This window comes from Aplidium turbinatum, chromosome 9 (assembly GCF_918807975.1).
Source record: "Aplidium turbinatum chromosome 9, kaAplTurb1.1, whole genome shotgun sequence".
Taxonomy (NCBI): domain Eukaryota; kingdom Metazoa; phylum Chordata; class Ascidiacea; order Aplousobranchia; family Polyclinidae; genus Aplidium; species Aplidium turbinatum.
The window spans coordinates 15,287,815-15,303,768 of NC_137480.1; the positions used below are offsets into that span (position 1 = coordinate 15,287,815).

Here is a 15,954-nt window from a genome sequence, read left to right on the forward strand (position 1 = left end):
AAAAAGAAGTAGGCCTACGTAATGGTCTGCATCCACATCAGTGCATAGTTGCTTAAATAATCGGGAGTTAACAACTCTTCTTTAACGCTCTAAAGCGCTAGTCTAAACCAACAATAGGTTTAAAAAGCTTTACAGTCTTAAAACCAAATTCGCCCTTGCAAATTTCAAAATTCCTTCCAGTGTGGAATTTCCCCCTTTCCAGTTGGGAACCACTGGTCCAACTGATGAACAGAATGGAAAGAGCAATATATAAAACATTTAATATGAATTTTGATACAGTTTTTAAAATAATGTATTGATAACTACTTTTTTTAGGTGTATAGGTCAACGGAGGGCACCACTCCAGCAGTGTTCGACTTCAATGCAAAATATTTACCCTTGCAAAAAGAGATTCAAATTTTTTCTCTACGGAGCAATCGGCCTCTTTATATGATACGAAGCAACTTTATGACAACACGAGATGACACAGAAAATATCGAGAACGTTTTTGTTAGTTTTAATATTTCCACAGCATTTCCGATCTTAACCAGCACCCTGTTTGTCCAAAAGGCTTCCGGTGATACAACTCTTGAAAACAAACTGTCTTCGCTGAATTTGCTGGTGAGTAGGCTACAAAACAAAAACACTCACAACTGGTTTTAAATGTGGTAAGTTTATTACCAGAGAACTTAATTGAATTTCAGACTACTGTAAGCCTACTGCTAAATAATTAACTATAGGTTTCGTAACGTTAAAAGTCACAAAACTGTATTTTTCTTACCCGCACAGCGTTACTGTGACTACCGTAAATAATCATTTTTAATTCATTTACACATTTTGGATCTCCGAGTGTTGTACTACAGCAGTTCGATCGCTTAATGTTGCAGAAAAATGTTATTTTTTTTATTAGTTGTTTTTATATTTTCAGCATTTATTCCACTATGGCTCTGAACTTGGTTATGACTTGAAAGCAAATCTTAACTTACCCGCTAACAACATGCAATTCAATATGCTCGGACATATTCCTGCACCAACACCGCAAGGAGAAATCACAGGCTTAGCTAAGGTACGTTGAGTAGGCTATTGAATATAAACATGGGCTGCCGTCATTTTTATTTTGGTTTTGTCATTGATTTATTGCATTTCATTAAACTGAACTGCATTAGCATAGTGCAGTGGATAAGACGTTCGATTTCCATTCATGCAATCCTGGTTCGACCCCCAGATTATGCTGGTTGTTGATAAACACAGCAGGCTGCTCACCTCTACCCAAATTGTAATAAATCGGGTGGGTGTAGTTACTGAAGGAAAGACGGTCGAGAAAAAGGAACTTGCTATACCCTACTCTCGATCGTTAGCGCCGAAGGCTTAGTATAATGAGAACCTTATCTTTTCATTCCCCGATGCTTGGATCAATTATGGGACTCACCTTTACCTTTTTTACATTGCAGTATAGCTTGCCGAAAACCAGCTTTCATTTTCAGACGTTATTTAAGTGCTGATGTTGTTTCAGATATTTGTTGGTTCATCAATTGCGCAATCGCTATGTACAATTGTATATGAAAAGACAAATGTACCAATGAACAACCACACGGCTACTAAAGTGGATGTCGTGCTGAAAGAACTTCGCACTCAATTTTTTCCGTATGAAAATGCCAGTATGAGTATGACCTGGTTTAACAAAACCAGCTCTGGGTATGGGAAGATCCTCCGGATGGAATCTTGGTTTTCTGATGAAGTTTCTGGCCCGTTTATAGATCTTCGTCAGGCCACTGCCTTTGCATCACGTGACAATCCCAGCAGATACAACTGGAACGCCACTATCACCACCCAAAAGTTTCAAGGTAAGTTGTCTCATTCAAAACCAGGGATCAATTGATTTTAAAGCTTGTCTAGAATTTATATCTGAATAAGTTTGTACAGTACAGCGTAACCATGCAGACATGTCATGTGACTATTTAATGCTTACAACTTCTTTTACTTTAAGTAAAATAACAAAACCATAAAGAGCAGGCTACTTTTTCTTACAAATTGCTCATGTGTTTAGGTCAATGGACAACCGAGGCTACAGATCTATCAAAATTTACCATTAACAGCCATTTGGTCATACCGGATAATCCCATCACAGTGGCAGCAGTGAGACCGACTGCTTTTCATTTGATGAAAATCCCTGTAGATGGGCCTGGTATCAAAGTGTACGGTATAGACGTAGCTTTAGGTTCAGTTCCTGAAGGCCGAGCCAATACTACCCTTTTCTACACTGCAAATCAATACAAGAGTTATATACAAGTAACCAGAAATCTAGCGAATTGTGATCACTGTTTTGCTCTGGAGGTTTATAGTTTGGCAATGAAAGGATGTTTCGAATTTGCTATCCGGCCTAATGTTCTTAAAAACGTTGTCTTTTTGAAGATGCTCCCATCCCTTGCAAGAAACTTTAACGTTCCCACTTACTTGTTATCAACATATGATGACGGTCAACTAAAGCTTGGATATAACGTAGACGTTAATATTGCATCTACAAATGTTACGCTGTCTGCTGATAGTCGAGCAGGTAGTTACGTCTGCAAAATGATGGGTAACCTTAACTGGGAGGCTGAAGACCCCACCCGACTACTCCAAACGTACGCTTCTGGTATCACTCTCTCATGTGAGAAAGAGGTGGCAAGCTCAGGATCGATTTCCGATTTAGTTCTCGAGACAGGTCTCAACTACGTAGTTGACAAGTCTGGGTTGAACAGAACACGAAAGATAGATTACAATCACTTTATTCAAAAGAGTGAAGTGTTGGAATTCAATGAAACGTACAGCTGGACAGTAGAAGTTGACAATCAGTTATTCAAACAATTCTCCTCTCTCAGAAACACTGAATACAGCTTGGCAGAATTAGAAACCTATGGTGCTGTGACCGGGAAAAAGGGAAGTTTCAGTGCGTTGTTTACTCATCAACAGGAAACAGCAGAAGACTCTTGGTACCATCCCAATTACCATCTAAACTTAACTGGAATTCTTCCGTCTCTCCTGTTGACGCCTGGAGAGGGCGAAATGCGGTACGATCACACCGGATTCTACTTTCTAGGACCACAACCAGGCAATGAAGAAGGGTTTGAGGAAACCTGCGAATCACTGACAGGTTGTGAGGAACGACGTAGAAACATGTTTCAGGTAATTTTAAAGAGATGTTTTCTATTGAGAGAGTGACGTGATGTTTTAGCTGTGTGAGAGTTTTTCTTAAAGAGTGTTTTAATAGTAGAGTTTACCACAATCGCAAGCAAGTTATGCTGTATATTATTTTAAGGCTTCGAAAAATTAAACAATACACAGGGTTGGAAGTAACGACTAGTTGTCACTATTCGATAGCGTTATTCGTTGCTTTCTGAATATCGAATGCTTATACCCATTCCTTTTAAAAATAAATATCGAATGCGCGTTATTCACTGCTTTTTTATGCAAGCAACGAAATCATTATTCGTTTTTCACTAATCGATATTTAGGAGAACTGCTGAATCATATTTTGTTGTTCACTTACTTGTCATCAAACCGAATTTACGAGATTTAGTTTTCGGATTGCTATCCGACCTAGCCCTCTTCTGGTTTTCGAACTAAAGGATTAAGGAAAATTTTGCGGCATCACAGTTCAGAAAAACCATGCCAGTGAGAGTCGTTAACAGTATTGCCAACCTTGCGGTTTTCCTGCAAGTTTGGGCTTGTTTTTCTTTTGAGTTTACGTTATTTTTTTTGAGTTTGCGAGTTGCTTGTTATTTTTTAAATTATTTTTAGTAATTGCTATTCATTGCTTTTTTTAAGTATCGATATCGGAAAGTCATTGCTTTTTTGGGCACTATCGAATAGTGAAATAGTCATTGCTTTTTGACTAACGACTTCCAACCCTGACAATACATGTGTGTAAATCTGAATAAAACATAAACATTTTTTCACAATAACAATGTGTCGTCGCTGCTGGCACACCAGGCACACTATTTGTACTCCAGCTACCTGCAAAGTGCAAGGGTGTGACTTATCTAATGCCGCTCTAAATCAGCTAAGGGCTTTTAGGTTTAGTAACAGTAGGCTACGCTATGCCGTATTCTTTTTCAATTTTTTTTTTGTTAGAGCTTAACAAAAGTTCACGCAGTAAAAAAGGCGCAGCATTGCAAAAAAAGCGATGCCGCCACAAACTTTGTCACAACAAACTTCACAACATAATTTTAATTTTATTAAAAAAAAGTAGGCTAGTTTGTAATGATGTAGTTTATTTACGCGAAAAACTTAGGTATGTATTGACTGGGATAGCTGACAAAGTTTATTTTGATTTAACTTAGTAAATTTTTTTATAATGATGAACCTGTGTCTTTGCCACCCCGATATGAAGATTTGGATTCACATGATGTGAAACTTAAAAGTGTGAAGAATTATGTGCATTCTTAAATCTCTTCACGTGTCTTCTGTAAGCCTAACAATTAAAATTTTTCTTTTTCTAGAGTACTATTGACCGAAGCATGCATAGCCTTTTGAGAGTCTTAAATTTCTCATTTAACGAGTACCAGTACTTTGTTGACGCACCATGGGAGCAACTCCAGCGCATGCAGTCATTGTCATCTAACACAGAACGTAAATTCAATTCGTACTTTAAATACGCACAGTGTGTTTTGTTTATTTTTGCGGAATCGGAGTCTAAAAGTTTTTAACGTTTTCATATTCGGTCGTTATAATTATAAAGAATTAGAATTTTCCAAAAATAAGGCTGATTAACGGTCCAATCATTTTTAAATGACATGAATTTCAGCAATTATTAGACTCAAAAGATGTAGCCTAGAAATAATCTATTTCTGTTTCTAAGCGCTCTATTGCCTACAAAATTGTAGATTGAAAGTTTAAAATGATTTCAAAGGGATGACAAGTGACATGACAAAACTGCTGAAATATATTATCTCAGGTTTACACGAATAAGTTTAATGATTTCAAAGATTTACCCTTATTCGCGTGAGCGTATGATACCGGTAATATTTTATAACAGGTCCGTCATAAACTTGTAAAAGGATATTATATTGTCTGTTTGAACTTTGCCTACTTTCTTACTTGTACTTAAAGGTTAAACAACTAAGTCCGCCCCGATATCTCAGTTGGTTAGTGCGTGACTTCATGAACAAAGAAGCGTCAGAATCAAGCGGCGCTGGTTCGACTCTCGGGGTGTGCGCTTGAGCAACGCATTCTAAGGACTGTTATCCATTCAGCAGCACCTAAGGGATGGAATAATTTTCTGGTAACAACACTTCAACAAGCGGAAACTTCACTCTGTCAATCTCGGTAACCGGCCTTGCATCAAAAGCCTTTACAAGTATGCGAAACTACCAAGAATAAATCAAGGCTTTCCCAGTCCGAGAATGAAGATTCAAAACCAACTAAACCAACAGTTTGGTGACAGTAGACATCCTTTGGTGACAGCTTACTTGAGCGAACATTTTGGAAAAATTAAACAAGAAGTACAGATCTTGTTATATTTTAGAAAGTCCATTTTACTTGGACGTGTCTTGGATTAAAGACGCTGGTGCAGTGATGGTGGCACTTCTCAAACGTAGGTTGGCAGACGATGATCGAAATATACAAACAGTGTTATCAGAGGGCTTTATGACAGAGGATTCTTTGCTGCAAGTAAGCTTATTGTAGGCTGGCCGCTGATGTAGTTTGGGCAGTTAAGCAGAAAAAAACAAAGTTTTTTAATTTTCAACATCTTAACTTTTGCTGGTTTTCGCTTGAAACTTGAAAACTTATCTCGTTCATAAAAAAACTAACTATAACAATATGAGTACTATCGTAAAATTCAGTTTGTGAACTGCAACCTTGTGAATTTTCTTAACCAAATTTTCATTCATCAAGCTGAAGCTTTTTGATTTTGAACATATTGAACTTTTCATCACAATACTGAAGCTTCTGGCAGACTCCAGGTCACTTTCGCAACATCGACACCGCCATCAACGGTGTCCTGTGACCTGATGCCCCATACCAAGCTCCTTGGAAATCCAATGGCCGAGCGTCGTTACAGTCACTTTGTCGCTTTGTGATGATAACGATGGTTTGGCTCAATCGCTCGTCCATTAATTCAACTCCGAAATCTGTTCTTTTCCGAATGAGCGTTTCTGTCGACTAAAATCAAAATATTCACTTATGATGGACGATGAGCTTTTACTCAGTAAAGTTGACGAAAATTTTTCTGCGGCTAATTAGGAGCACCATAAATGAAAAGCAGAATGGATACTAAGCATTAAACAATCCCCATTCCAACATTCACATAGGTTTGTATCGAGATTGTCTTTGTACACCCGTGCTTTTTGGCTCAACAGTGCACCTGGTTAGACTAAGTCAAACTTTGACTGCGATTGTAATGCTGAGAAATAGACACCGAGCATAACATTACCGATTGTAGCACCCTTTTTTCACAAGATGCAGAAGAACGTATGCAAAGCGGTTCTAAAGTCTGCTTCTCTCCCATAATCTCTCAGTGTAGTTCGAGAAAGTTTTCAGTTATCACCATTTGGAGAGGCCGGGGGATATACCCTCGTCATCATAGGCTATACCAGAACGACCACAGCGGCTACCCTGATCTTTCATTAGTGTTTATAATCATAGGATAGCAATAATTTATATTAAAAACCAAATTATGAAATTGTTGAGTAAAATTTCCCTTGTAGATGCAGCGTTACTTGGAAATGTTGGCAACGATGGAACAGAAAGAAGAATATAACTTAACATCTGCAAAACTACATATTGAAAGCCTTTTCCGGGTAAATAAAGATTTTTTATTTATTTAAGGTTGGGCTATTTTTTTTAATAATAAAAAGATTAAAATATTACCAACTTTAATAAGAAGATTACATACTCGTTAAGATGAACATTCGAACAGTTTCATTTATGATACTGGAGCTCTAATATCTTTTGTCTGTAACTTACGCATATTTTGTATGGTTACAGTATAGCTTGCGTGATGAGCGAAATGACCTAGTCCTATAGTAGGCTATTAGCCTATTACTATTAGCTGTTAGTGCGCTTGCCTTCTGTGCTATAATTGTCGGAGTAGGGGAAGGGAAGGTAATTTGATACATTTTTAACATTTTTGCCGGTTAACTGAAAATGACGTGACACAGACTATTGATTTTAGGCTGAAATGAAAGTCTGATCCCTTACACACATTTTAAACACATTTTCACTTTTCTATCTTTGTTACTTTTTTTTAAATTGAAATGTTAAAAACGTCACTCAAATGTATCATACTTATGTCACTTCCGTGGAAGGTTAGTTGATACACCCGGAATGTAATTTGATACCGTACAGTAAAACTAATACAAAAATCCCCTTTGAAAGCAAAGCAATAAATGAAAATTTAATATGTGGTTGGCGTGCTTGAGTGCAAAAATGACTGTTGAGGCCCATGTGTGCAGCAAAGGATGATGGGCTGGAGTTCTTATTCAAGGTTCGGGCCTAACGCTGTTCTCGTATTTTTTTTGACAGCAGATAGCGTGCGGTAGGCCTACGAAAGCCTATGTAATAGCTGTTTGTTTTCCAAAGTAGCAGGTCCAGAGAAGAATAACTTATTTAAATGAACTAGAATTAGATTAATGACAACATGTGTTATTGTCACAGAAGGGAATTTAATATACTGTATCAATTTACCTTTTTCAAAAAATAAAATTCTGATCTTTGTATGGTTGGATGCACATTGCAAAAAACATGTAGGGGAAGGGAAGGTAATTTGATACACTTTTAACATTTTTGCCTGTTAACTGAAAATTACGTGACACAAATTATTGATTTTAAGCTGAAATGAAAGTCTGATCCCTTACACACTTTTTAAAAACATTTTCACTTTTCTATTTTTGTTACTTTTTTTTTAATTAAAATTTCAAAAACGTCACTCAAATGTATCAATTTACCTTCCACGGAAGGTAAATTGATACACCCGGAAGGTAATTTGATACAGTAAAACTAATACAGAAATCCCCTTTGACAACAAAGCAATAAATGAAAATTTAAAACGCGGTTGGCTTGCTTGGGTGCAAGGATGACTGTTGAGACCTAGTGTGCGGCAAAGCTTCTGCAGCGGGATGGACATGGGAAGGATCATTGGCTGGAGTTCTTATTCAAGAGGGGTACTGCTTTGCGCTTTTCTCATTTTTTGAAAGCAGATAGCGTGTAGGCCTACGAAAGCCCACATAATGGTTGTTTCCCAAAGTAGTAGGTCATGTTAACAAAGAATAACTTATTTAAATCAACTAGATCAATAACAACATTTATTACAGTCACAAAAAGAATTTAATATACTGTATCAATTTACCTTCTCTACATGTATCAATTTACCTTTTTCAAAAAAAGTTATAAAATTCTGATTTTTGTATGCTTGGATGCACATTGCAGAAAAAACGTGACATGCCCTTAAAGCCTTATCAATGAACTGTCAAATGAGTTTGGTTTGATCTTTCAGGAACTTTTCTTTAATTTTCCAGACGAAAATAATCATGAGTTAAAATTTTTACGAAAATACTTAAAAAACACACTTTTACAATTTTATGCCATAAAAGCACGAGTTAGCTGCATGGTGCAATTTTTGTAGGCATTATTTTCACAGATCTTCCACCTAATGACAATATTTTTGACTAATATTTTTTGTACATTTCTGTAGGGGAGGTGTATCAAATTACCTTCCGTATCAAATTACCTTCCCTTCCCCTAACATGCCCTTGAAGCCTTATCAACGAACTGTCAAATGAGTTTGGTTTCATCTTTTTGGAACTTTTCTTCAATTTTCCAGACGAAAATAAACATAAGCTAAAAACTTTATAAAAATACTCAAAAAATACGCTTTTCCAATTTTATGCCTCAAAAGCACGAGTCAGCTGCATGGTATCATTTTGTAGGCATTATTTTCACAGATCTTCCACTTATTGACAGTATTTTCAACTAATATTTTTATACATTTCTGTAAGAGGGGTGTATCAAATTACCTTCCTTTCCCCTACTGGAGCAGTTTATCACATTTTTTTTTTTGGCAGAAGTAATAGTGGGGTAAGAAACTAGCAACCCTATCTCTAATAATATGTTGTTGGTCTTGACAATGGCCTCGTTAAAAAAGGATTTCTCCAAAGTTTGAACAAGATATGAGACACATTTTACTTTTACACTGTTTGAGTACCGTACCTATTTTATAAACAAATTAAAGCAATAAAGCCCTGCATTTTTCAGATGATCTATCAATTGGATTATGCTTTGAGTTCTATTTTAGAGAATCCACTGGTGATACCAACTTATGCAAATTTTCTGAATCGGAAACTTTCTCTCCTGTTTTCTCCAATAGCTTGGGCTAAATATTTGACAAAGCCATGTAAGAATGAGTTTGTGTTTTTTTTCTCCTTACGGTATGACAGAATTTTTTCATTGGACAAAATAGCAAAAGTTCTTATTGAAGTTTTTAAGATGCCTTCATTTAGCATCTCAAATTTACACAAGTATGCTTAGCCTATGACCAGCTTAGTAGCTAACTGACTAATCAAAGTTGTTTTTGTCAAGGGTTATCTGACAATCAAAAAGTTGCTGAGTGCTATAGCTGGTCGTTACGTTTTTTGAATTTCTTAATTACTTGTTACATATCGTGTCGTGGCAGTGGTTATTTCTATGCACGTTCGAAACTTATACATAAAATCTCAAGTACCTACATCTTTACAACGCAGAAGAAAAGTGGTTTAACTGAGCCTAATCAACTAGGTTCTATAATGACTACGTTTATTATTGCTAGACACGATATTTGGAGTTCTGTATCCGGATGTCTCTCAACTGATAACGATGAACAATCACTACTATCGTCTTCCCTCGATCAACAATGAAGATTGCAAATGGCTTAGCCTAGTTGACGTTAATAGCAACCTGGGGACGGCATTATTTAACCACAGTGGTTTGTTTGTCGAAAAAAGTGAGAAGATGCATTGCGAAAACGAGATTAAACATTAAATATAAGTATAGCCTACTCATAGTTGTAAAGGGACACTGTCCACGATGCACTACCTGTGCATATGTTTGTAGCCTTTTCTCTGTAGCCTATGTGTATTTTTATTTATATAACTCCATGTGGGTTTGAAACGTATGTAAATTATCTGCAGCAAATAAATAAAAAAAAACGTCTGTTTGAATAAAGGGACCAAACATTGCGATTTATTGACTGTCCTCTTCTGAAGCAAAATCTACACAGTTTTGCCTGATAAAAAATGTAAAGTGTGGGTATTTACTGCAAGCCTTTTTAAAACTTTTCAGCATAAACATATAGGCTACATAGGTTCATTTCCAGCTTAACTAATTTGGCCTATCGTGTCCCGAGTTTAGTTCTTTGACTAAACTATGTGATTCAAAAGATACATTTCGTGCTGATCCATGTGGATTTCCATTAAACTTTCAAACTCTTCAGAATGTATGGCCTGATCCATTTACGGTTTTTGTAAAGACCGCAGAAAACAACTTTAGCTTATGATGTGATTTTTTAGGAAGTGCATAATATCATATATTATTACACCGCATTTCACATAATAGTGTTGTTCAGTTTATTTATAGTTTGCTCTGATTTTTAATTTTCTTGTATTTTTCCTTTAAAAAAAAAATCTTTATTCGTTTCAGATTTTCTGGGTGGATATTGGATTCAAAGCCGGCACAACACACTTTCAGTTAGTGTCAATAACAGCATTGTTCCTCGTGAATTTCCCTTTTTCGACGATCTATTCGTTTGCACCAAATTGATAAATAATGAAATGCAGTGCAACAGCCCTTTTGCCAGCGAACGGGATATTTATGATCCAATTAACGACGAAGTTACTGCGTTTGTGGAGGTGATGATGTTTTGTTTCAACTTTATAAAATACAGCTTTCGATAAAAGTTCAATAGCAACCTGCCCGGGTTCTTATATTGCACAAGTTGTTGTTAAAAGTAAAAGGAATTTGAAAAGATTTGGCTGTTAGCTTCTGTAGAATAGGCTAGGCTTGCAGGAATTTTGCTATGAAGATGAAAAAATTATACCTCTATCGCTTTAGCTACGAGGACTTTTTGCCACAAGCTTCGAAGGCTTCTTTGGAGTAGCAGGAAATGAAACCACACTCCCAAAATTGATGTTGCCAGACGGTAGCATTGCCATCAATGAAGCTGATCTCATGAATAAATACGAATTGTCTGGAGAGGCCTCGTGCCAGTATAATACAGAGGTGATTGTGGATACACGAAAAGTTGCCAGCGGTTGCATAAGTCTTATTGAGAATATGTTTGTATTTTGTTTTAAGGACTGCATATTTATTCATCATCATCATCATAATCCATCGTCGGTTTGTTCCCCACTAGTGGGGGTGGCCGATTGTTTCCGCGCAGCAATTGTTTTAATCCCTTTTCTCCATTTCACCCTGTCTCTTGCATCTTCCTCCTTCAGTCCGACTTTTTTAAACTCATCTTTCACTTGTTGTTTCCACGTTCTTCTTGGACGACCGCGTTTCCTCTTCCCATCCACCTTTAGATCTAGTGCCTTTCTAAGAAAACTTCCTTCCTCCCTCCTTATCACATGTCCATACCATCTTACTCCATTTGCCCTTGCCAGTTGGTCTATGGTCTCTCTCATCTCTAGCATATCCAACAATTCTTCAGTCCTTTATTGCAAGCGGTAATAACTTAGGCCTATATCACAAATCATTTTATGAAATATTTATGACGTATAGCTTATGTTAGTCGGTTTATATTAAATTTATTCTTATTAGACACATCGGCCATAGAACAATTGTAAAGAGTAGGCTCAGTAGCGCATCCGGGATGGGGAGAAACACTTGGTCACATGCCCTCGCAAAATCGAGAAAAAACTTGTATGTTTTTAATGTTTGCAAAATGTTCTCACTTTTTCAAGCATGTTTGGCTACTTAGTCAGTGGCATTGGACACTGGACACGCGTGTTATCAGCAGTGAATGATAAGTTTTACATAAAATTTCCAAGAAAATAATTTAATATTTGAAAGTAAACACATTGTCATTGCATCTAGTTAACAATTAGGCTAAATTACCCTTTTCCAGTGCTCACTAGAGGTAAGAGATATGATGAAATGTGTCGTCTATCGGGTCGGGTGACAAGCGTCACCTTAAACGGATTTTCGAAATTTTCTGAAAGTCTATTAGCCTACAGTATAACACCATACAAGTCTACAAAAAACAATGCCAAAGAACAAACAAATGATTGAAATTCTTTCTGTGAAAAAAGAATTTGAAAATCACATCTTGCTGGCCAACAAGTAAATAAAATAAGCCAGGTTTGGAAATTGGAATATGAATAAAGGGTTCGCCACCGTAAAAGCTGTTTTTCATTATCTGAACAAGCCCAAGCAAGACCGAAATGAAAACTGAAAATTAATTGGTGAAGTCAACTCAAAGCTTACTTTGAAAATCGTTTAAAACAAGATCTTTTCAACAGTTGCAAAACCAAAACGCCTAAAAATCAGGCCTCGTCAAATTAAAGAGACATCGTCATCGTCAGATTCTACATCAGTGTCTATTAACTTGGGGGCTAACTTCAAAGTTTACAGAAATCTAGTTTTATTTTGATAAATTTTAGGAAATACAGAGTGTAAGCCTACGATTTGAGCGATAAAGCATTATGGTGTTTCAAAAAGAGACAAAAACAAGGAAAATTTGTCGATTTTTTTCGGGGGTTCCCTGGCAAACTATTTGCTTCTTCGGATATCAACTTTTTTATTGTACCGAACGTTTTCTGTTGATTAGAGTTACCGTATGCAAAGATGTGTCATCCATAAACGTGCCGCATATTGTGCAGGACTTTACACCATCGACACCACACACAAGATCTGTTGAACTTTGTGAAGAGGCATTTGAACGGTTTCAATCTGATTTATTTCTGCCTTACTGGGATGATGTCTACAGTCTTAAGAAAGCTTGTGCGGATAAGGCAAGAACCGCACAGGATACCTGTAAATACACTACTCTTCTGGTACATAGTATGCAGAAAAACGGTTTGCAGGTCTTTTCAGACCCTGTCTGCTGTAAGTAACATCACTGATTTAGGCTATTGTTATTTAATACAAAAGCTTGCTAGTGCAGGGCTACGCTGCAGGTCTCATAGATAAAAGCAACTTGGCTAAAAATAACTTTTGCTAATCTTTACATTTGATTGAGAGATAAAGCGCGAACAGTTTTGTTTGCAGAAGTAAGCGTAGCCCACCAAGCTTCTTTACAATAAGAGTATTGTTATAAGCTACGCTTATTCATGAGTGAAAACGTTAAAGTATCAGTTGGCTACAGTTGTAAATTTTAACTACTGTAGGCAGTGGCGTATTTAGAAACTTTGTTGGGGGAGGCCAAGACATTGTGTCAGTCAGCCGCGTGGCGGCTGACTCGGCGGCTGTATACCAAACTGTCATATGATGCGTCAGAAAGGGGGGGGAAGAGGGTTAGCTGAAACCGTCACATAAGTGGAGGGGGTCCAAAATCAAGAGCGAATCCGCAGAATTAAGTTACTGTTGCAATCAATGAACCAACGAAAGATATCAAACACTTCAGAACATAAACAATAAGTTAGTCCTTCCGACCTCGAATACCCTTTTTAACATTCTCGGCGATTCGCAATGACAATTTGCAGTTTAATGCGATGGCTGCGCTTGGCAAATATATCAATGACTGCATCATACTCGAGTACAATATCCTTGTTTAAAAACATTGGAGCTATAGACCATTCAAACGTGGCTCGGTCATGGTCGTGCGGTAATAATTTTTCTGGTAGGCTACTTTAGAGAACTGAAACATCGCTCATTGGAGGCAGTTGTAACTGGAAGCGAAGCAAAGATTCGAAGTAATTCATGGATAATCGGATAAGTGCCGAGTTGTTCATCAGCTTGACACGCATCCACAAGAGTTGCAGATTGTTTGTCCACAGAAACTGCAAGCCAATTCGCTTTCTCCATCTTCGCAATTCAACAGTAGCTGCAAAGCAATTGCTTGGTTCAACATCCAGCATTTCATGGTAGCAGTCGAAAATCTTCTCGATCGGGCAGTCTTCATCTTCATGAATCAATGTTTTTGTTTGTCGTATCCAGGCTTACATCCGGTAGTTGAAGATTTAGATTAAGTGGACAGGAAGGCAAGGAAGCCAATCTTCGTGTCCATCTTCAGACATGCCTTTTAAGTGTCCTGCCACAGACACAGCCGCATGCTCTTGAGCGGTGTCGAACCGGCGCCCTTTCGATTGCTGTTCTAGGGTTCTCACCACTCGGCTATGCAGCCGACATGAATCAATGAAGGCAGAAATGTGCTGACTTTAAAAGCTAGCGAGCAGTGTTCATTAAATCTCTCATGAATTTGTGCCATGCAATTGTCAAGGAAGAAAAACTGTTGACAAATTACATTGCAAAAAGTAGGCTATACCCCCGCCCTCTTCCCGCGCTAGGACGAATCATCCAAGCAATTATGTCTTGGGCTAAAACTTTTTTTTGCAAAATTTGTATTTTTTTTACCTGATCATTAGGAGGAGGCCATCGCCCTTTATCCTCCCCCCTAAATACGCTACTGACTGTATAGGCTACCATCCAACACGCCCAATAGCCTAAAGGCCTACTTGTTTAAACTAACTTAGTAGGCTAAGTTAGCCTACTAATAAAAACAAAAAAAAAAACAGAGCAAAATTAGAAGGAGTTCATATGGGAAGCCACAGCTGATCAAATATGCTTAATCTGTTGAAGAAGTTTAAACTAGAAATGAAATGGAAGTAGCCTACTGTTTATTGTAAATAGGTTAACAGTTTCATCCTAAAATGTATTCCACAGAAGATTTTTATTCAAATAGAACCTTTCTAAAGGCTTAATTTAACTGCTGCAATGTATGACGTTTACTCTTATTTGCCATTGATTTCTGCAATAGGCCTAATCTATAACCTAAATATAGCCTATAAGATGGCTTGTAGCTCATGATAAATAATATTTGGCCTACTAGGTAGGCTAACATGGATTTTAGCTATTTTGTTTAATAATCTTTTAATGATAGGCCTATAGGCTACACAGGTGCGGCTAAAATTATTGTCAATTAGGCTATGCTTTATTGTTTAGTGAATTGCGGAGCTACTGAACCAATCACAGTCACCACTGACCATGCCAACCTTCTTCTTATCATTTCTCGCAGCAAACAAATGAAAGAATTAAATCCTTCGCCGGAAATTTTGTTACCTCAGCTTGTGAGGAACACGCTACAGCTGCTGCAACAAGATGTGAGGTTTTCCTTCAAAAATTAGTAAACGTGATACAGTAGTCAGGGGCGTTGACAGGGGGGTCTAGGTGGTACTTTTGGACCCGGGCCCGGAATATTTAAGGGGCCCGGATTAAAAAAATTCCCGCGACTTCAAACATTAGCCTATCAAGATCTTAATATAATCAGATGTAAAAGAATTGCCATCAGAAGTTAAAACAGCCATTTCAGCCGTCTGATGGTAAAGTACCGGGCCCCTTTCTGGGTGCCGGGCCCACTTCAGCTTTCTGGTGGTAAAATAGGCACTTCAGCCACCAAACAGTAAAGTACTAAGAATTGTGATTTCCCTAACCACGAATATTACCCGAAACACGAATTTCAAAATAAACAAGCTAATATAAGTTATGTTCAAACTCAAAAACTGAAATGGCCCAGGTAAGAAGATTGTTATCCCTATTTCTGCACTAAAAATTAGACCAAAACCTCTTTTCCGATCGCAGCAATCAGCAAATGTTTGACCTAGGCCCAAACACCTTTCCCAAATAAAATTGAAAACTTTCTGACTGTCTGCATTACCTTTGCTGTAAATTCTCTTCTGGCGAGTCTAGAATGACCAGTGAAACATCAATGAAATCGGGAAGTAATAGGGGAAGACGGGGCAAAGCGGGACACTTTTCGTAAAAACATAATTTCAGCAACAGTGATGGTTGGATTTAGTTAATTTC

The 15,954-nt window shown here is 37.4% G+C and overlaps 1 protein-coding gene across 2 annotated transcripts in view; it reads left to right on the plus strand.

Annotated features, from left to right (window-relative positions):
- The window catches only part of LOC145777051 (uncharacterized), a 39,129-nt gene that overhangs the window by 19,997 nt on the left and 3,178 nt on the right, over window positions 1–15,954 (plus strand). For both annotated transcript variants that reach the window (XM_082588327.1, XM_082588328.1), the window contains exons 22-34: window positions 316–600; window positions 908–1,045; window positions 1,493–1,823; window positions 2,027–3,144; window positions 4,461–4,590; window positions 5,486–5,631; window positions 6,669–6,761; window positions 9,214–9,352; window positions 9,764–9,937; window positions 10,633–10,841; window positions 11,044–11,211; window positions 12,813–13,038; window positions 15,094–15,251. In XM_082588327.1, the coding sequence (XP_082444453.1) occupies window positions 316–600; window positions 908–1,045; window positions 1,493–1,823; window positions 2,027–3,144; window positions 4,461–4,590; window positions 5,486–5,631; window positions 6,669–6,761; window positions 9,214–9,352; window positions 9,764–9,937; window positions 10,633–10,841; window positions 11,044–11,211; window positions 12,813–13,038; window positions 15,094–15,251 (3,315 nt within the window). The remainder of the gene's footprint in view (window positions 1–315; window positions 601–907; window positions 1,046–1,492; window positions 1,824–2,026; window positions 3,145–4,460; window positions 4,591–5,485; window positions 5,632–6,668; window positions 6,762–9,213; window positions 9,353–9,763; window positions 9,938–10,632; window positions 10,842–11,043; window positions 11,212–12,812; window positions 13,039–15,093; window positions 15,252–15,954) is intronic.